The 23825-nt window shown below is 32.8% G+C and overlaps 1 protein-coding gene across 3 annotated transcripts in view; it reads right to left on the reverse strand.

Annotated features, from left to right (window-relative positions):
* Positions 1 to 9763: 9763 nt before the first annotated feature.
* Positions 9764 to 23825, reverse strand: part of LOC145296708 (putative methyltransferase NSUN7) — a 76852-nt gene continuing 62790 nt past the window's right edge. Inside the window, exons 7-10 of one of the 3 annotated variants that reach the window (XM_080142685.1) lie at positions 21568 to 21711; positions 18540 to 18641; positions 14136 to 14389; positions 9764 to 11702 (exon numbers count right to left, since the gene is read on the reverse strand). In XM_080142685.1, coding sequence (XP_079998811.1) covers positions 11274 to 11702; positions 14136 to 14389; positions 18540 to 18641; positions 21568 to 21711 — 929 coding nt within the window. In that variant the 3' untranslated portion in view covers positions 9764 to 11273. Of the gene's footprint in view, positions 11703 to 14131; positions 14390 to 18539; positions 18642 to 21567; positions 21712 to 23825 lie in introns of all 3 variants that reach the window. The other 2 variants (XM_080142686.1, XM_080142687.1) reach the window with 2 other exon arrangements.

Raw genomic sequence — 23825 nt, forward strand, 5'->3', positions numbered from 1 at the left:
TATTTGCTCTACAACAGTATTGAGCACTTTCTTCAGTTTTTATTAATTACCATCTCCACTAAATATATATATATATATATATATATATATATATATATATATATATATATATAAAGTGAAATTTTATGATGAGGTAGAGAAAGTGAATATAGATGAACATGGATTTATTTATCAGTTCAATAAGGGAAATACTATATAGGAAGGTTGTGACAACAGGACAATTACCAGCACGCTCAAAATGCATCAGTGGATTGCCACGAATAACAAGGACGTTCTCGGGATAATAAAAACATTGTTTCAGGCCAGTTTCATGGTCTATGGTGTGGTTTCAAGTGAGGGACACATCATGCTACCTCACATCTTTCATATCGGCTTGAAAGTCAAAGTGTACTTGGATGACCTCCCACACTATCAAAGCCAGCCTGATCGCCGCCATCTGGCGAATATTCGTCGAGCTTGTGGAAAAGGCATTCTCCTAGTTCCGGACTCGTGTTGAGGCAGTGATTGATGCTGAAGGCGGCTATGTTGAATAGATATCTGCTCTACTACATAATCAAGGTACCTGAGTTTATTTTCTCAATAAAAGTTTTAAAATAAAAGTGTAAAAATGTAGTGATGTTTTCTTGGCGGCGACATTTTTTTTTCGTTCTACTCTGTATATATCTGTGTATGTAAGATTCTAGGATAGAACGTCAGTAGAGTGCTGGGTTATTAAGAAAAAGTTTAAAATTCAAAACTAAGAACGTAATATTTATTTATATGTCTTATAGAAGATCAGAACAACATCGATACCATTGGTTTCAAACTTTAACAAAGGAGACCAGTAATTGGTCGCCTATGTTGGACTCTCTTTTTTGACACGCACAGAGACTTGAGAGATCTGACATGCGCGATAAACTATAGGTCTTCTTTGTTTAGATTTGAAATCGACATTAGCGATGTTATTCAGTGATCTAATCACACACACACACGCACACACACACGCACACACACACACACACACACATATATATATATAGGGATATAGGGGAGGAGAGAAAGAGGGAAACAGAGAAAAAGAACAAAATACACATTGTTATTTATTATAGAGTGGAGTATGATTGCATGATTGCATTGAAAACATTCTTTTTATGCTGAATTTAATTAAAGTAATAACGTTTTACCTTTTGAAATTATGTTTGTTAATTATATATAATTATCTATATTTTTATTAAGAATTCTCATAAATGTTGACATGTGAAATGTTTTGTTGCTTTAAAAAACTTTAGTTTTTATGTAAGGACGTTCGATACGTTTTGCTTGGACAAAACTATTTAAGAGTTTTATTAATTTATAGTCGACCAACATAGCTGGCTAACTATTAGTCATCTTTGTTAAGATTTGAAACCGACTTTACCTATGTTGTTCCGATCTAATCACACACACACACACACACACACACACACACACACACACACACACACACACACACACACACACACACACACACACACACACACACACACACACACGTATATATATAAAGATATATATATAGAGAGAGCGATAGATAGATAGATAGATAGAGAGAGAGAGAGAGAGAGAGAGAGAAAGTGCACATTGTTATGAATTATAGACGTATATATATGTATGATTGCATGATTGCATCGAACACATTCCTTTCATACAAAATTCAATTAAAGTAATTAATTTTTACTTTTTGAAATGTATCTATACATTTATTAAAAATTCTCATAAATGTTGATATGTGAAATGTCTTGTTGCTTTAAAAAATCATAGTTTTTATGTAAAGGCCGTTCAGTGCGTTTTGCTATATATTTATTAATTTATAGTCAGGCAACATTTTAATATGTTTCTGGTTCTAAATGCCTTCGTCTTCATTAATTTATAACAAGTAATAAAATAATTATTACCCCAGGGGCATTGTTCTTGTTCTTGTTCTTGTTCTTGTTCTTTTTTTTCAGCTTTTATCTCCTCTATTTCCTCTTCTTCTGATTTTTATACCGCTAATATATTTTTATCATTGTGCTTTTAATGTTATTTTAATGTTATTTTCTTTTTAATTCCAATAATTATGAGTTAATATCGAAAGTGTTAGTTTCTGTTACGAGATGCTGTTTGGTTATAAAAAGAGAAACTAAAACGCCAGAGTAGACACTCCTCTAATTTACTGAGAAAACTTGCACGCGTATTTTGATTGTTGCAACAAGAGACATTCTTGCTTATAAATATATCGGTTAAATTTGACCACCAAAAGGGATGATGAATATATCTCAGTTTATTCTACGGTTACTTATTTTTTCTTCAAGCCTATCATTCTGCGAAGCGAACAACCATTTAAAAAGAAGAACAACCGATAACGGGTGGCTTGAAATAAAGGAAGTGGAATTCCAACATTCTTTAGACAAGACAGAAAAGGAGATTTCGAACGAGAAAAGTGAGGAAATTTCTGACAAAGAATTAAATGTCAATTTTATAAAGTTACCTTATCCGGTTGATCCGGATGATATATTGTCAAATCCACAAGCAGTTCACACCGGAAATGACAACAGAATATTCATGCTACTAAAAAACTTATTACAACCCATAAAAGAAACAAGTCAACAAGCCAAGAAAATACTACGAAACTTCATAAACATCCTTAGAAAAAAAAAATATATATTCAAAAAGAAATCCTAAATTCAAAAATAGGTGGCAATTAAAAGATGCAGCAACCAAAAATTTGAAAAGCACCAAGGAAACAGAAACACGAAAATAATGAAAAAATTTGTGTATTTAATAATGAAAAAAATAATGTATTTAATATATATATATATATATATATATATATATATATATATGCATGTGTTTAGTTAGCATTTTTTCACAAGTTTGTAATAATTTTAAACCCGTAAAGATTTTACATTAATTAAAATCGGGTGATGCTTACCGAATATACTGACACCGACACGAACAAACTGTCACACACAGACACAATTATATATATATATATATATATATATATATATATATATATATATATATGAAATCCTCGAAACAGTGTTTCATGGTAAATAACTGATGATCCTTAAAAATTGTAGACTATTGTAAGTTCGAGAAAGTTGAATCAGCGATTGCAGGAGATCAAATAATTGTCCAACGAAGGAGTAAAAATTAAATTAAAAAAAATTCTCATACAGTTTTCAAGTTGAAAATACTTCCAAGACTATTTGTTTTTACCAGCTAAGTCAAAGAATCGAAATCATTTGTGATACATATATGCACAAAATTATTTTATTTACACAAAATTTTTTTTTTAAATTGAAAAATATAAAAAAAGGAAAAAGGTAAGCTTGAGAATTCTGTTATTTTTTATAATGTTTGTTTAAATGGAAAAAGTTTTGCCTAAATACTCAAACGATATATATATATATATATATATATATATTTATATATATATATATATATATATATATATATGTATACATATATACACACACACATGTATATACACCCCCCATATATATATATATATATATATATATATATATATATATATACTCGGTTCTTTTTATATTCAAAAGTAATGGACTAATGAATTCAACGAGGTTGTTAGATAGTGCTCAATAAAAAGAGCTGATAATATTTGTTTATTGTTATATAAACATGCTCACATCCCGCTGCTACAAACAGCCACTTGTTTCAATCAAACAACAGATATCATCAGGCTGTTTGTAGCAGCGGGATGTGAGCATGTTTATATAACAATAAACAAATATATATATATATATATATATATATATATATATATATATATATATATATATATATAAAGCTGAATAACTGTGTGTGTCTGGTCACGAATAGGCTCCTATATGGTTGACTATTATGAAATACTGATAACATATAATGATAGAAGATGTATCGAGACACATGAATGGGTATGTTTGATCTGGCATAATGATGATTCATTAAAATTGTAGCGTCTGCGTACGCGCCTGGTCCACAACGTTTGGAAATAAAAAAATTAAAAAATTAAAAAAAAAACGTTTACAAGTGTTTTTGATATAGATGTACATAATAAGATTATTTTTTTTATAAATATTAAACGTATTTTTGGAAATTTTTAAACGTAATTCGATATAATTAAACGAATTTTTAAGCTTTTAACCGATACCAATATACATTTTTAGGTTTTTTATACATAAGAAAAGAGATTTTTAAATTAATTTGAGTTCAAATTGAAATCGATTTATATAAGGAATTTTTTTTCGAAATTAGATATTGAATTTAAATAATTCAAAGTTTAAATTTAGGTATTACATCATCCGATAAATAAAAAGGGGGGGGATTTAACAAAATGAGATTTAAACGTGAACTCGCGAGGTATATATGTTTCACACTTCCGGTTATAAAATAGACGAATATTGGCTGAAGAGTGCTTGATAAGAATACCTTAAATCATCTAACAACTTTCTGTACACAATATATATATATATATATATATATATATATATATATATATATATATATATATATATATATATATACGATGAATCCTAGCGTAGATGAAACGCGGAATATTCTGTGTAGCTTAATTGACATATACATTTTATAACTTACTATATATATAGACTCATTAATAAGTGTTCATAAGTGTTAATAAATTTATATTCGATTTGTTGGTTTGAAAGGAATATTTTTTTCTGTGATTCTTATTGTTCTTATATATTAAGACCACGTCGATATTTTACGGTGAAGATTATTATGAGATGAAACCCAGGAAATGCTACAGTATGCAACGTTATTATTGATAAAGGCAAGTGCCTGTGTCTCTTATTGTATTTGACTGCGATTAGAGAGGTTGGTGAATCAGAAGAACAGGCGACACGAATCCGCAACATTACGGTATCAGATAAATAATTTTCATCGATATAAAAATGGTTCGCTTTCTAAACCGGATTTCCTGTTTTAATTAAAAACAGGTAAAATAAAATATGTAGAAAGTTACCTGCAGGATTTCCTCTGGCGCCGAAGAGTTCAAAACTTACTTCGGAAACGTATATGAAGTCCGTGTGTATTACATTTGTTAGCGTTTTTATTTTTCGAAATACAATAGAAAAAATAACATTAATACAAAGAAAACATTTTTTGCTTTTTTTTTTTTTAACAATATTCTATTTTGTTTAAAAAAAAAGGAATCAATAAATATTTCATAGAGTATTATATTTTTAATATACTAAAAACAAGTTCAAAACAGAGAAAAAATACATTTTCCAATAAAAAATAATTTACTATATGATTGTAATGATTATAAAGCTTAAACACTAAAACAAAAATGATTTTAATTACGAAACAGGTCATACATTATTTATTTCCCTCAGAGAGTGCTCATTTAATGGTATTTTATGTCCCTCACTAAACAAAAATGCTTTCATACGATACCACGATGGACGATAATATTGGATGAAGAATATTACGATATAATAAAGCTTATATATTTTCGGCTTATTTTACAAGTGTGGCTTTTATACACAAGCAATGCACGATAACTCTATGTTAAATCAATTAAATTATATTAATCAAAATGCATTAAAAACATATTAAGAAAGAAAAATTGAGGAGTTAACTCCCTTGTCATATTATATCATATTACTAAGTGAGGGAAGTAAATATATGAAATTCCAACAGAGTTACTTCCCCTGAATAACATTAGCGTGTATTTGCGAGTTGCTTGTTCGCTTCAAGGTGTTGATCGCATATATTGTTTGTTTGTTTTTTTACTTATCACCACGTACCAAGGCCTGGTGGCCGCTCTATGGTAAGGGTTAAGAGTTAGGTTGATGGTGAGATAACAAGATGGGTTATGGCAGAACTTGAGTAGAGCTAGATTATTAAGAGGACGTTTTCAAATGATCCAGATATTTGTGAGGTTTCAAAATTCCTTTTTTTTTTTCGCAGCTGGAATAAAATTCTGTCTCTTCACTGATAAGGTAATATATTATTTATCTCATGATTAAATAGTATAGCCTTCTCATTTTAAAAATATGTTCGTGCAGTATCACAGGGTATGATGATGTATGTTAAATTAGTTAAATTAGATGAATTATATTAATACCAACATTTACCAAAATGGAAATGATAAGCACCAACTTAGGATAGAGGAAACTATCAATCTAACCTTTGTTTTAAAAGTGGTCTTTAAATCATAAAACGTTCAGTTTTGAGTCTATTGAACAGTTCACTTAAATACAATTCAGATAGCGCATCTTATCAGTGAGAGAGTTGGATACGCGAAAACGCGTCGAGAGGTAAACTTCGAAACGGTGCGTATTCTCTCCTGACGACCCGACATTTTCTGTACCCCACAATGGATTAACTCAGAAGAAAAAAACGATAAACTTTATTATATATAAGTCTACAGAGAGAGGTAGGTTCGGAAGTGGCGCGTATTTTCTTTTGATTATCCGACATTATCTGGAGATATGAATAAAATACTCCACAAGTTAAAACATAAAACCTGAATAAAATACCCCACGAGTAAAAACATCTGATAAACTTTAGTATATACATGTCTGCAAGGTAAGCTGTTTCTTCCAAACAACAGTGTCTTCTGTTGGTTGGTTGTTTCCTTGAGAATTTCTGCTACTATTTGGTAGTAAATATTATTGTACAGTGGTTGGTCAGAAGCATTTTCGGTGCCCAATCAAAAAGAAACTGAAGGTGACTCGACTTTTGATCGAAGAGATTTTTCATGGGATCAGATCACCTCTTCAGTTAGTAACGGATAATAAATCGGAGAACAGACATGAAGCAATGAAAAATATGGAATAATTTAACGTACATCATAAGAATACGTCATATTATCAGCCTCGGGCAATGGGAACGTAGAACGTCTACACAGAACGACTTATGATATATCATATAAAAGAATAAGAGCAAGAAACAATCGCAAATTCTTCATAAAAATCAGATGTTAAATTCCATGTGAAAAATTCGGCAGACTAACCATTTTTAAATCTATAGTAGCTATATTGCTTTCTAGTTGGATAATATATGGGGTATTTTCCGGTGGAGATCATTATGCGATGACGACTCCGGAAATGCTACAGCATGCTACGTCATTATTGATAAAGTCAAATTCTTATGTCGCTTACTGTGATTGGCTGCGTTTAGAGAAGTTAATGAATCAGAAGAACTGGCGATTCGAATTCACAGCATACGGTGCCAAATAAAAAAAATCGCATCGATATAAAAATGGTTCGCTTTCTGAACCGAATTTCCTGTTTAAGTATAAGCAAGTAAAATAAAACACGTAAAAGGTTACTTGAGGTATTCTCTCTGGCTTCACAGAGTTCAGAAATTTCTTCGGCGACATTTTACATGAAATCCGGGTGTATTATGCTTGTTAGCGTTTTTCTTTTTCAAAATATAATATATTTTGACAATCCAAAAAAAGAAAAACCCCAACATTTTCCTAATGACATTTATTTCTATTTTCCTTAGAAAAAAATATCAATAAATATTTCATAAAGTATATTTTTTGTAATACTAAAAATAAATTCTAAACAGTGAAGCAATAATATTTTATTATCTTATCCAAAAAATAAAAAGTCATTTTTGTAAAAGATAGTTTTTTACATATTTTCTTGCCCATGTATTTGATTACTTTTGAAAAACTAATAAACGGATTATTTTTTTATAACAGTGCAAATATATTACTTGACGTCGTTTGTTGCGAACTACGAGTCACCTGTTTTTCTGATTCACCGATAAGTTTTGTTGTCATCAGCTACCATAAATAAATAAATAAATAAATAAATAAATAAAATGTTTTATAACATCATAACATAACGGTGGCTAAGTGATTAAAGTTATCGAAAACCTAAGTGTCAAGTGTTAATCAAGTTAATTCCACAGAAACAACTTTATCAAACTCACTCCTGACCTTGTGTATAACCTAACATTTAAAGAACCTGTCGCGCAGTGGATAGAGTACTTGGTCAAATTCAGTTAAAAAAGTTGAACGTTCAATTCTCATTGCAAGCGACAATTCCGAATTATTTAGGATTATTCAGTCATGGTTGACGGAACGAGAGCATGCTACCCCCGTGGATTAAATAAAGATTTTGTTCCAAATTCCGCGCAGATTCATACGTTCCGCAGAATTATTCCCGAGTCTGGCAAGATATACCTGAAGAAGGTCGGAGGCTTCATCGACCGAAACGTAGTGAAAAACACTCAAGATGAAAACAGTAGCCCGAAGAAGGCGAACAATCAATCATTATCTAAAAAATTCAGAACTTTTGAAACTTTGAGAAGGATAGCATGAATCAATATGAAAAGAATGCTTGTTTATTTTATTTTTCTGCCGCTTTCAACTTTGACTTACTTTAAGGCCTTTTGGACAAGATCAGAGTGTAGTATCTGTTCTTCAGATGCTGCACTTCATTTTCTTGTTCTCTTTCGGTATAGGAGAAGTCCTTCACGACTGAGACAATTTTTTATTTTTGTACCTTTTCTCCACGTTAAAAAACGACCCTGGTGTCTAACTCTGTCCCGTGGGGAGGCATAGTAAATAGGTACTTTAAGGAGAAAGCTTATGCTTAAAAAAAAAGACCACCATAAAAATTCGCGTTATTGTTATTTTGCAGGTAGGTTTTGGTATACGTTGTTGTTGTTTTACGGCATTCACACTAGGCGGGTTGAACTAGATTTTTGCAAAGGAGGTAGTGTCAAGGGAATGACAACAGAATATTGTTACAATTGTTTTGACTCTCGAGTATATATCCGACACAGATAGACACAGTTAATCAACCGAGAACCACATCACTATATAAAAGCATATAAGATATCAACAGATACACACTCGAAAGTCAAAACAATGAAAAGAATACGCTGTTGTCCTTGCCCTACTGATTATGGAATCAAAAGGTGTTAATAAAACATATAACGAAAGAATAAATCAGAGAGTTATCTCCCTTGCTTTAACATGTTACATTCATAAGAGAAAGAGGTAAAAAAATGTGAAATCCCATTAGAGTTAACTCCTTCTTCCCTGGGCAAAATGGCGTGCATTAACGAGTTTCCTTCCTCGTTGCAGGGTATTTATCGCACGTGTTATGGTGTTGTCATAAATTTTCGCATATGTCAACACATTTCAGACGTTCCAGAATACCTTCTTTTCGCGAATGAAATGAAATTCTATACACACGAGTAGATTGCTGTTGATATTCAAGATTTGTTTTATTTGAGATAATCCGACTACGTTTCACATCTTGGATATTATTTGCTAGTGTAGCATCCGACTTTCTTCAGGGCATCTTGTCGACCTCGGAAATCTGTATGGAATATAGAAAGAGGTACTTGATAATCCTCTATTTAATCCACAGGAGTAGATTATTCTCGTTGCGTCAGCAATGACTGAATAGAAGTCTTAAGTAATTAAAACAATCAATTAAGTTTAGTAATTGTATTCTTAGTATCGCCCGCACTAAAGATTGAACCTTCAACCACAAGAAGGCAATCATTTAGAACTTATTACATCTAAGACATTTATATCTAATACATTTATATCTTAGACAATTTACCTCTACGGATTAATTAAAAGGCTCTGTTTTAAATTTCGTGCAGATTCCCGAAGTCCACAAAAATTCCTGAATTCGACAATATACGGCTGAAAAAGGTCGGAGTTTACATCGGCCGAAACGTTATGAAAACAACACTCAAAATGTCAATGATAATCTCAAAAACTTGTCAATGATAATCTAAAAAAGATTCGAAATATGCTGTAAAAGATGAAAAGAGAATTTTATTTAGAATTATTTTTTCACCATTATTAATGTAAGAAAAACATATGAAAAAAGTAGTCCATTTCTTTTCGATTTCTTAGGCTAAATTTTCAAGTTAGTTTTATATGTTTTGTAAAAGTTTGATCTCATTATCTTTTTAAAGGTTTTTATGTTGTTTTAAAGTTGTTGTTTTTTTTCATATTGTTTGGTATAAAAATATTAGAATAACATTTTAGTTAAAAAATCAACATTATTAAACATGTTAGTTAAAAAATCAACTATATTAAACATCTTTCGTATAACTTGACTTGTTTAAACAATTAAATTAATTTTAACTTCTATTCGATACGTTTTTAGACAATATGAAATGCAAATATTTAAAAAAAAAATTTTCATATTAGCAATTTCACATTGACGAATTCTCTAAAAAAATCACTCATTGAAATATACATTAAAAAATTAACTGGCTCTTCATATTTTGACATTTGTCAAGAATTGTTAGATTAATCAATGGCCACATTGTGTTTTTTTTGTACTAACAGAACAACATTTATCAAGGCCCAAAGCCATTCGAGGATAAAGGTTAATGAGTTTGTCAGGCGGACGATGAGACAACACCTCGAGAAGATTAGAGACGATGTGGATGAATTGGATCTTTTAAGAGGAAGCGTTTATAAGCATTGAACTTGAAACGACTACATTGTAGTCAGCAGGGAAGCATTCCCGTGGTATTGTGTTCCAGAGAGGGATAGTTCTTGTTAAAAAAAAACTTTGTCTGTAGAAGTTCTGTTTAGTTTTAGGTACACTAAGGAAAAATATTCATAATGGTTGCAGCTAGATGAGATGTTGTTGTGAATTTTTACAGGAACAGACGAGTAAGGAGCACAGTCGAGTACTTACTATGAGTACATAACGATGGAATAGAGAAAACAATGTCTCTTCTGTGAGAAAGGGATATTATTATTATTAATAATAAAACGCATAAAAACCTCAAACTAATCGTATAGGATAATTTTCCCTCGGCTTTTTTTTTTTTGCGCTATCAATTTTGTATTCGGTTCATCTAGTATAATAATTAAGAATGTTTGTTAGTAGAGGTTCAATCCTAAGTCGAATCATGCAAAGAACTAAAGAAATGGTACTTGATGTCTCCTTACTAAACACTCGGAATTATGAAGTTTGTATTAAGAATAAGTAGGTTAATCCTGAGAAAAGAATGGTACCCTCCCATAAATCTCAATGTAGTAGTTAATAAAAAGGGAGCCTTCGGATCGCCCTCGACTATGGGCGATCACTTTACCATCTTGACTTATGTGAGCTACCTAAAAGATTTCACATCACCTCCTGTAAAATACTTAAGTTGTATGATCGTTTGACCTTTTATAGGATGCTCTTAGGCCAGGCACACAAGGTCCTAGCACTATGTATGTGTGTGTATGTGTGTGTGTATGTGTATGTATGTATGTGTGTGTGTATGTGTGTGTGTGTGTGTGTGTGTGTGTGTTACCGAAATGGTTTAGGGTGGTTAATTATCTTCTTATGTTCTGATAGGAAAATGTTTCGATGTCCTGTTGCTTGTTTTATCGTTGTGCTGTGCAGGCGTCCTTGCCTTGGAATTGTCAAGCTCTGCGGTTTCGTTTTCACCTTGAGTGTCGACTGTCTATAAGAAACGGACTTAGTCGTTTGGTTCTCTCCATTTTCTCTATCTTTTATCTCACCGTCTTTTTCCGTCCTTTGAATGCAAGGTGGTTTCGGGTTTTCCAGGATGGAACCGCCGAGCGATGTCGAAAGCCAAGTTGAACCGCCGCAGCTGTCTCGATTCTTAACAGAATTTCGGTAATGCTTCTTTGATCCGTTCGATTTTCTAACGCCGGTCTTAGTTGAGAAATGCTGACCGCTCATGGGATGCAAGGACGTACGTTTACATTCCAGCTGAAATGATAGAGAGCATATAACTTGGATTAGAAAAATATCGCGTCATTACAAAAAGAGATATGTACAGCCCGACTTCTACACACTGAGATGCTAAGCTTTGTGCAATATAAAACTCTTCCCGAATAATCACGTATGTCGATTCTATTATTATACTAGCAGACTGCCCGGCGTTGCCCGGTGGTAAAATACGCATAAATATTATATTTTAATTTATACAGAAACTGAGACATGTACACACGAGTATTATGTTTTTTCTAAATAGTTCACCTCTTCTAAGTAAAAAAAAAGAAGAAAAATAGTCGTGCTGAGATCGAAAAACCCCCCTAAAGACAGTGAGTCATGTTCGATAACCACTAGACTAGCATGACATGATGTTTGAAAGGTGTTTTCAGACTACTTATTCTTAAGATAAATTATTTGTAATGTGGACTATTCATGCATGCGCATTCGTGAAACAGTTAGCAAAGAGAAAAATCCGATCACTCCCACGTACCAATTTTTCAATTTTGACCCCATTCGCAGCTCTTTTTCGAATGAAAACTGATTAACATGTTTTCGACGTGTCTGAATTCCCTATGTAGCAAATTTCAAGTCTGTAGATCAAACATTCGTTGAGTATATAGGTTGAGAAGTGTCCCCACATACATATTCCCGCTTTTATAGATATATAGATTAAAATCAGGTCGGTGCAAAAGATCTTGCCGATTTGTAAAAAGAGCATTTTAAACCATTAAAATTCAAATAAAAATAAACTGGCCTTTTCACGCCAAACAAGTCGCAGTACCACTTGAGTGTAAAGGGCTATTATTTGGAATAAAATTTGCGGGGATACTATATAGAGAGTTGATCAGCAAGATGTCAGCTTACATTACACTTGAACTTCTGCATGTCAGTACAGTTAAGGAAGCAGAGGCCCGGAATGGAATTCCAAAGCTAGCAGTTCGAAGAAAGAAACTATTTAAGTAGAAGGTTGTCCGGCATCTAATGATTTCCAAGTGTAGGAGTGGAATTTATTTTGTAAGGTCACACACGTGTTAACATATAAACCCCGTTCCAAGCAAAGAAAGACACGGAAAGAATTCGACTCCTTTTTTTCAGTGAAACAACAGACATTTATTTACAGGTACTTCCTAGAATAACGCCTTGTCTCTTGTTCAAAAGTCCCCTCGAACTCCAATATGCTTAACAAGACTCTGCCGGATCGAACACGTGATACCACGTCCCTGTCCGGCGATGTTTAGCACGCGTCTTTTTCTGTCGCTATCGAAACACCTGTGTAACACGTCTATCTCTGTCCTTCCCCAACGTGATCAACGATCTTTTTTATAATCTTTTTCCTTCTTCCTTGCTGTGACGTCACCTCGCACGACTTCGTCATTTGCATCCGCGCTGTTACAGTTTTATGCATATTGTTATTACTTAAACATCTCACCATGATTAATTTATAACGTTTTCCTTTCAGCAATATTCTCACCTATGTTGATATGAAAAAAAAAACTTCTTTAGTGAACAAATCAGGATCATGCTCGTCATCACACGGCACTAATTACCAGAAATCTCGTAGGAGAATTTGGGTGGAGAATCTTGCCCCATCCTGCATAATCTCCCCACCTAGCTCTCACTAATTTCGAAGATTATAAAATCATTTTAGGTCTTAGGTTAACATCACGGAAGGATATTGAACATGAGTTAGACTCATATATCAAATAAAATCATCAAGAGAATTTTACAAGTGAGTTATTTATACATTGGTAGATGAAATCAAGCTAGAGAGTACATTTCGTTATTCTTATGGATAAAGATTTTGAAAAGCTCAAAGTTTTTTTTTTATCCACAAGATAAAATTTTAAGTCGGCAAAAAACTTTTGTAACAAAATAGAAATAATTACTAATTATCATGAAGAAACACATAATTGAATATGCAAATTTATTTTAATGGGCAAAGAATTCGTTAGATTAGAGGGTGGAAAAGCGTCATTATAAAAATATAGACAAACAAGTAAAATTAATTCCTCTAACAGAACAGATTTACCCCATTTTCATTTTTCTTTTCGTTACCGAGTTGTTTTATGATAACGTGACAAAATCAAGGAAGACGACTATTAGTGGGGCATGTTATCTCAATATTCCATAAGAATCTTTCACTCGGTGATAAAAAAAAGTGAAAGATTGTTTAAGCAATCTGCCCCACTATATGTTACGATCGACATCTCCTTATACAGTGCTGTAAAAAGACATGAGTGCAGTCACCTTTCTTTTCGCCATCTCACTGTTTTATTTCAATCGTTTCTATCTTATAACATATCGTTACGTTTAGGATATAAAGGCGTAGTATACATCTTCTAGTTAAGCTACATAAGCGCAAGACGCCCAAATAATTGCATAAACAGTGCCACACTTGCTAAATAAGTTGAGTGAATACTTACTTACCTCCCTTGCAATAATAGCAAGGAAACAACCATTCATTCCATCCGAAGGGTCGAACTTGATGTATTTACCGAGGAGTCCAATATTGTTTTCTATCTCATCGGCGTTAAATTGTAAAACAGGAGGGACGATTCCGAAAGGCGGCTTGCTTGGCTGTTGGATGGTGTTCACATATTCGACGACGTTCGAGACGACAACCTCGTTTTCAAGTTGGTCAACCGATCTAGTTAGATAGATGACAGCGTGGACACTGGGAACTATCCAACGTAGAAAAGACGGTAAATTAACAGACAACAACAAAAAATCCTTCATACATTTGTATTATTCAAACTAATGTTTTCACTCTGAGTGTTATTTTCACAACGTTTCCGTTGATGTAACTTCCGAGCTCATATGCTGGGCAACGATTAACTACTAAGCAGACCTAATATAGAATTTAACACAGTATAGTAATAAATAATAGATTATATATGTCTTTAAAGAATACAAGTCTTCACGTTCAAATGTGCACACACAAACATGCACACATACTCCCTACTTCCTCTCTCTCAAAGAAGAGACATTGTGAGTCTGTCTCTGCTCTATCATCACATTTATAGTAGATGTTCGACTGAGCTCCAATCTATGGTCCTTTCCGTAAAATGTTCGCAACCAATATTCGCCTAGCTGCAACAACCGTCAACAACTTCCCTCACACCCTATATGTTCCTAAAGCTAAACTAAAATTCCATGAGCAGAATTTTTTTCCTAAAACAATCAGTCTGTGTAACGTAATGCCGAGGGTTTACTTCCCGACTAACTCTAATATGGTCGCCTCCAAATCTATTATTAATAAATTCCTATTGAGCCTTCCTCTTAAATAATCTAACCCTATACAAATTTCATCATGATTCGTCTTGTTCACCAGCTACCTAACACTAAACCCATATCCTAGAGTAATCACAAACAACAAACTTGGATATTTTACTTTCACTACATTCTTGGATTCACTGGATTTTGGACTCAACAATCATGGAAACACCGCCTCACGTGAAACTATTTTTCCTTTTTACCCCACTCCATCTGTTTCATTGTTCTATATTTCATTTTCTCGTTAGTGTGATCCTTTTTATACTTAGTTTCTTTACAATACTTTACAAGCAAAATTTTTTGTATGCATTTTGCTAACTCCGCCTCTCTGACGAGAAGGAAAGTATTTCTTTGAAACTCCGCGGATTAAGGACTTTCACCTCTATTTGTGTTTCCTTTCCGAATAAATACGTTTTTTTACTCTTACTAAAGTGTTTCTCAACATAATTTATTAAATGTACGTACTTTATATATATATATATATATATATATATATATATATATATATATATATATATATATATATATATATACTGGTGTTAATCGTGACAACCTGCACTGATGATTCTCGAAAGGATGAAACACCAGTGTCTGTAGGTATTTAATAATCATTATAGTAAATAATTATGCCAGCCCCTTTAAGGGAATATTTGTTGAATATATTGGAATGAGTGAAGATATTTTCTGGTTAGTAAGTAACATGTAGTTTAGTAATGGCTCGAGTAAGAGCATTAGATCACCGAAATTAAGCAAACTTTAGCCTGTTCAGTACCAGGTGGATAACTATTTGCGAATACCAGGCTATGTATGTAGGAGGATCTCGACGCTTCTCTGCAAGAACTGCAAAAAACCTTACCTCGACATCTCCCCTGACCAAGATATGCAAGCCAGTAAAGACCGCTTGTGAGTTTAATATTCTCTTGACGTTTCCTCTTTCGGGGCAGCCAGTGAAATTGTCTAAATTGAATGCACTGTCTTTATTTTTAATAGATTCAGTATAGTCAAGTTTTAACAGAGTATATTTTAAAGTTAACTATTCTCGTTTTAAAATAATTGTTGTTCCAAATATTTTGTGCGCCCCTGAAGCATCTGGTCATACAACAGTTTCCCACTGTTTTACACAGGTTTGCATTATTGCTATATTCTGTGAGATTCTTTGAAGTCAGAAATGTTGGAGAGTAGAGAGAAGACATGACAGTATTGCATTTTATGTTCCTCCTCTCCACATTCGCGGTCCTGGATATGACCTTAAACTATATCCAGTGGTGAGACCCCAGCTTGCGGGCTTTGGGGAGTGTGGAGCAACCCTTTAATTGCCATTGCTCCCAGGTCCACTCTGACCCGGAGTGGTAGTACCTGTTAGGGTCTCAACTATGGATTAAATAGAAACCGACTCGATAACAACAAATATATTCTATTAAAAAATCTTTCTTCAAAATCTTTGGATTCGGCATTAAATAACCTGAAAAGGGTTGATATGCCGTAAAACAAAAACAACCAACCAATCCACATTCGCAGGGCCACTTTTGTAGTCTCATCTGGTCATAGTAACTTTTGATCGACCAATTTCTGCTCAAGCGGATGAGTTTTTCCGCTGAAGCCAGGATGCTTCTGAACTGGGACCGGATCTCAGAAGAGAATATCCCAATATAAGTAGGAGGAGGTAATCTCTAGCTGTCTGATCAATTTCTGTAGTCTTTTCTGTTTTTGAGATGTTCTATTTACTTACCTCCCCACAAAGACAGAGGTAGACACAAGGTCGGTTTCAGCAACTGGTTATGGTCCCCAGATTATGCCCCTTTCTCTTTCCTACAACCTCTTTCCCACAGAAGAGACGAGCCTGTCTCTGCTTTATCGTTATTTTCATGACAAGTGCTCGTCTGAGCTACAATCTCTGATCCCCCTTGCCAAACTGTCACAACTAGCAACAATCACTATCAACAATTATCCGCATTCTCTATTTAAAATAAAAGCAGATTTAATGAACAGAGCTCTTTCCTGGAACTGCCCGCATATGGAACACTGTTCCCTTGACCTGCTTCCTGACTGTTGCAATATGGTAGCCTTCAAGTCCAATGTAAAAAAGTTCTTGTTGAGTCGCCTCTTCAATAATAAAAGTTCTACCGAATCTACACTATTAATGATTATTAAATTACCACCTTACATTCCGAGACTCTTATCCTCGGGCCTTGATAAATGGTGACTCCCTTGTAAGAAAAGTGACTCGCCTACACTCTTTTTCTTGTTAGTAGCAGCAGATATAGCCGTGTTATATCCAAGCCATGCGACGAATATAAATTTTGATTTGCTTGGTGTTTACATTTATTTACAAGTGAAAATGATGATCTTATACTAAATTAAAATGTTATCTATATACCTATAAAAGTGAGAATATGTGTGTGAGGACACTTCCTAACCTATATACTCAGCGATTTTGTAATCTATAGACTGGAAATTTGCTATATAGGATATTTAGATAGATGGAAAACATTTTTTAATCCGTTTTCATCCAGAAAAAGGGCTGCTAAAGGGGTAAATATTGAAAAATCGTTAGAGGCGTCGAATTTTTATCTGTTTGCTTTTTGTAATAGTTAAAAAGACATCTTATTTACGTAAGAAATAAGTGGTTAGAAAAAACCTTTAAAGGTCGTGTCACGCTGGTCTTATAGTTACCGTACTTGACATACTGTCTTTATGTTTTGGTTTCGATCTCGGTTCGATATTTATTTTGTTTTTATTTACAAGAAGTTAATGATTTAGAAAAACATAATACTCACATGCACATACCTCAGTTTCTGTATAAATTAAAATATAATATTTATGTGTACTTTACAACCGGGCAACACCGGGTGGTCTGTTGGTCTATAAAAGTGGGAATGTGTGTGTGTGTGTGAGGACACTTCTCAACTCATATACTTAACAAATTTTTAATCTACAGACTTGGAATTCAGTGTATAATATATTCAGACAAGTGCAAAACATTTTTATTCGTTTTCATCCGGAAAATAGGCTAATAGGGTCATAATAGAAAAATTTGTAGGAGGAGGCGTCGGATTTTTATGTTTGCTAACTATTTAACGAATGTGCATGCATGATTGGTTTGCATGATAGATTAATTATATTAAAAATAAGTAGATTTGTAAAGACTTTTTAAAAATCGTGTCAAGACGGTGTAATGGTTAACGTAATTGTCTCACTACCTTTGTTTTGATTTTGATCTCATCACGAGTAATATTTTTTACTTACAAGAAGTGAACTGTTTAAAAAAACATAATACTCGCATGCACATATCTCAGTTCTGTATTAATTTAAATAGCATATGAGTATTTAACGACCAGGCAACGCCAGGCGGTTTACTAGTATATATATATATATATATATATATATATATATATATATATATATATATATATATATATATATACCTTTGTTTTTGTTTTTTATGGTTAGGGATGAATTTACATCTCGACTTGATTGGTGTTGATATGATTAGCAAGTCTGCTTTTTGATGATTACAAATATAAAATATTAGAATGACGTCAGAATAAAGTTACTTACATTGTAAAGCTTGTTTAAGGTACGACACTTCTTCTGAATACAAGAGCTGAAGCTGATTAGGTGTGGCGCCACCTCTCGACAGTCTCTTCAGAACAGCCATATCTTTAGGAAAGAAGAAAAGAAAAAGAAAAAACATATAGTAAACAACCAACATTCAAATGAAATTTAACATTTGGAATTTAGATTACACTATTTTATTCAACATTTAAGATTGTCACCATCGTTACAATTTTCTTAACCGGAATTTTCAGATCCTGTCACAGCGTAAACTGTCAGAAAAAGCATCCAGAAAAGACGATGCGATTATCCAATGAGAAACCAACTGTCAGTAAGTGGTGTTTTTGTTATTCGGAAAAAATCTCTTATCTGATAATATTCTTGAAAGAAAATTTTTTCCATCATAGTTGTTTTCATCAACGATTGTTTTCAATTATAGTTGTTTCACTGAAAAACTTGCTTTCGATCATAGTTGCTTCCACGAAAAAAATTGCTTTCAATGATAGTTGTTTCCATTAAAAAAAAATATTTTCGATTATAGTTGTGTCCATAAAAAGGTTGTTGTCAATCATAGTTGTTTTCATGACATTTTCTTTTCTGGTTATAGTTGTTTCCATAAAAAAATGTTTTCGATTATAGTTGTTTCCAGGATAAAAACTTGTTTGCGACGATAGTTGTTTCCATGAAAAATTGTTTTCATAGTTGTTTCCATGAAAGAAAATTGTTTTCAGCCATAATTATTTCCATGAAAAAAAAACTTCTTTTCGATTATAGTTATTTCCATAAAAAATTGTTTTCAATCATAGTTGTTTTCATGAAAAAAAATGTTTTCGCTTATAGTTGTTTCTATGTAAAAAATCGTTTTAGATCATAGTTGCTTTCATGAAAAAAATATTTCGATCATAGTTGTTTCCATGAAAAAATTGTTTTCGCTTGTAGTTGTTTTTTTAAATCGTTTTCTATCATAATTTTTACCATGAAAAAATTGTTTTCGATTATGGTTATTTCCACGAAAAAAAAAAATGTTTTCGCTTGTAGTTGTTTTTTTAAATCGTTTTCTATCATAATTGTTTCCATGAAAAAAAATTGTTTTCGATTATGGTTATTTCCACGAAAAAAAATTGTTTTTGCTAATAATTGTTTCGATGATAAAAATTTTCGTTATTACAAAAAGCAACTTATTTTATTGAGACTTTTCTTGCAAAATAAATTCTTAGATACTTTCCATTTAAAAACAAAAGAACAATTTGATTATCGTTCATAGTCATTTTTATGTTTTCGTATTAAAAATATATTTGAAGCATTTGGTGACAATTTTATAATAGCATTTTCTGGAAAAAAAAATTAAAATAAATTAATTTCATATAATTGAACTTACGGTGAGTCTTATCTTCTTGTGATAAAATTTTTTTTTCACTGTTTTGAATTTATCGTCTGGTGATGATCGCGTCGGCTTTTACCGACAGCATTTCAGGCTTTTTACCGTAAACTGCTGGACGATGCTGAGTTTTACTTTATTTTCATACAAACCGAAGCCAAAGTTATGTAATCTATGTGTCTATAAAAGTGAGAATGTGTGTGTGTGTGTGTGTGTGTGTGGACACTTCTCAACCTATATGCTCAACGAATTCTTATCTACTGTTTTGAAATTCGGTATATAGGATATTCAGACACGTGGAAAACGTTTTAATTCGTTTTCATCCAGACGATCGGATTTTTAGCTGTTTGCTGTTTCACGAATACGCATGCGTAAATTATTCACATTACAGATTGGGGAAAAAACTTGTCTTTTATTTCCAATATCCGCTGTGATTTTACTGATTACAGCTTAATGCTGTGCGTTTTTTTTCCTCCTTGATTAGAGAAAATATTACTCAGAAATTAACTTTTTAGTTTTAATCTAAATGTTTACTGGTGTCTAATAAAAGCGGACTGTCATTTGTTGAGGGAATTATGAGAAAGATTTTTTGTAGTACCGGTTGAAAGACTATCTTGTTAGTTGATCTTGCCACTATTGTTAGTGTGGGTTTATCATTTTCTTTTTGCTGAAAACGGGTGTGTTGTTGGTGATAATAATATGTTGTTTTTTTTGTGATATTGCCCGGAAATGTCACTAAGGACACGGATATGAGTTAGAAAAAAGTATTTGTATTTACAGAACACACAATAAAAAGAGTTGTAATAATTAATACCAATATGGCGTATTACAAGTGACTCTGTAAAATAGTACCTTTCGGTAGATTTATACCGTTAGGAGAGTTTATTTCTTGTGTATGGGCATGTTCCCACAACAATATGTTACAGGCATACAGACTTATGTCTTCATATTTTTCCTTAATCCTTTACACGTGGTCTATTTTTATATTCACCATTATCTGATGTGAATGGGAAAATAGAGTTTTAGTTACGCGCTGGTTAAATTGACATGTCTAGTTGTCAATATAGATGTTTATTCATATTTAAAGTATATGATATACGTAAGTTAAAATAAAGATCAGTGGCGTGCAGTAGTCTAGCGATATTCTTTTTTTACATGGAGGTCACCACTTACCAAGGCCTGGAAGTCACTTGGGGATAAGGGTTATTGCGAGTACAGTAATCAATGGGATAGTATCGTAGTAATCGTTAGTATTGGAGATTTGATAAAGTGTTTTACTTAAGGGGGCGATTCATCAGGAATTTGTTTATGTTGGACTTGAAGACATCCAAGTTGTAGTCAGGTGGGAAACAGGCAAACGGAAGAGAGTTCCATAGGCGTGCACTTCTAAGAAAGAAGCTTTGTTCATGGAATCTATTCTGATGATGCTCGGACCAATCTATTCTGATGATGCTCGGACCAATTGCTTGACTTTGTGCCCCAAAGACTCAAGTATAAGTGCTTTTACTGGGACAGATAAAATAGTTTGAATATGATCTGATACCCACCAAATAAGGATGGCCGGAGTCACCTTCCCGTCGCCCTCCTCTGCGCGCCATTGACCAAGATTAATAACTCAATTTAATTTAATGTGTAAAAAGCATTAATACCCACCTTCACCCTCGTTGACCACAAAATCAACCGGGTTGTTCAAGGCCGACTTGCTGCAATTCGCTGTCAACAGGATCACTTTAACAGATTTAAAACGGCTGTCATCAGATGAAATTCGCAGAAATGGCTCTTGCAAAAGTTTTACATCTATATCAAGTTAAAGGTTTATAATTTTCACCTTGACGCAAATAAACAATCACGCGTGTATTATCCAGTGTTCATCAAGAGTCAATATATAATTGTATCGCAAGATATTCTAACATTCAAGAAGTATGCAACTGTGATATAGAAACTTACTACACGTGCAATTAACATTTTTCTTACATAAAACATGGGTTTTATATTTAAATTATTTTGACCATTATTCTTATCTTGGATGCGATTCTTAGCGTTTTGGCCGATGTAACCTCCACCCATCTACTCAGATGTGTCGAACTTGAAAATCTCTTTTCAAACTTGGGAATCTGTACAGGATTTTGAACGAATGCCTTTATTTAATCTACAAGGGGGTAGTATTTTTCGTTCCGCTAACCGTGACTGGGTAGAAGTTTCATGAAGGCTATCGTTTTGAACTGATTATCACTTAGTACTCTTATCCATTGCACCACGGATCCTTGCAGAGAGCGACAATATGCATTCAAGTAGATTTGATATTACATCGGCTGAAACGTTTGTGAAGATTAGCGCCCAGAAAACTATCACTTAAAACTGATTATTCCTTAGAATGAGATCGAAGGTTAGATCGGTCGAAACGTTGTGCGATTAACTTCGAAGATAAGAATAGTAGTCCAAACGATCCAAATTATCTAAAGTAATAATCCTCATCTAAAAGTTATAAAACAAAAAGGGAACATATCGATATGCCGTAAAATAGACACAAATACACACACATTTTAGTTCTTGGTTTTAGCTTCAACTCAAAGCCGCCAAAATGGTGTTAAATAGGGAATTGAAATCAAACTTACTGAGATAAATGCATTTTGTTACTTACTTTCACGTACGAATCCAAATAACAAGTAAAGGTCATGGAGGTCAAGCGATAAATGTCTAAAAGAATGAGACTGTGGTTAAGATCTGCATAATTATGATAAAATCAAACTTTTACGAAATTTGTTTTAAAACGCTACTAACGACGGGATTTCGTTTGAATGCAAGGGTCAACCGGAAGTGAATAAAGGATATAAAACGAGCAGCACTAGTACAGCTTTTGGACCAGATAAAACAAGGGACTTTCGTTGAACTTTTCCCGACTGTTTATAAAAACAAACGGAAGATCCCGAAGCGCTTATCTTATCAGAGGGCAAGAAAAAACAGAAAACAAGTTAACTTTCAAATTGATGAAATCGTAAATTGACTCGAGAATTTCTAACAGATAAAAAAATTAGTTAAAGTGAAACAAAACAACAAATAACACTCGTCAAGAAATAACTATTACCAAAGGCAATAAAAGTATGTTAGGGTTGTGCTAAGGTTAGTTTAAGGTTAGGTTATGATTAGTACAAGGTTCGGGTAAAAAAGTGGTTCGATTTTTGTTTTGTTTAAAAGCTGGACCAGTACTGAAAACAAATAATATTTTGTAACAGAAAAATTATTTTTCTCGTAAAAAATAAAAACATCTAAAAATCGTTTCATTTATGTTTTTCGTAATAAAGTAAAGAATCTTTCATACAAATAAAAATACGGTGAGTGTTTTAATTGCTGTAAATGTTGTTTCATTATATTTTTTTCCTGGAACGTCGTTTTATTTTGATTTTGATGCCATTTCGTTTTCATTTGACTTTTTCGGTTGTTTACGTAATTCTATGTCAGCTACCGTCGTCTTTGTCTGGTTCAAAAACTAAGTAACAGTATATAACTAAGTAACATTATATAATTAAGTAACGTATATAACTAAGTAACGTTATATAACTAAGTAACTTGTCTTTGAGGGAATGCAAGAATCTTACTCCATTGTAATTTAGAAAAATATTAAATGTAGCAACAAAATGTCTCGCTTGTTCGTAACCAATATCTCAACACAGCAATAGAGATCGTTATCCAGAAATTTACATGGTCCTACCAGATCAGGTTTTCTGAAGATAGTGGCTTTCTGACCTAAAATCGATGTTATTGATTCTCCTTTTCCTTTGCAAAACTTAATCGCTGTCCTGCAAAGTAAAAAACAAAAACAAGCAAACAAAAAAAAAAACAATTATTTTTTTCTACAAAATAAGCAAAACAAAACTATTTAAGCATAAAATCTTTCAAAATTACCGGATTTG

This window comes from Euprymna scolopes, chromosome 17 (genome assembly GCF_053919585.1).
Source record: "Euprymna scolopes isolate OS-2025 chromosome 17, ASM5391958v1, whole genome shotgun sequence".
NCBI classification, from domain to species: domain Eukaryota; kingdom Metazoa; phylum Mollusca; class Cephalopoda; order Sepiida; family Sepiolidae; genus Euprymna; species Euprymna scolopes.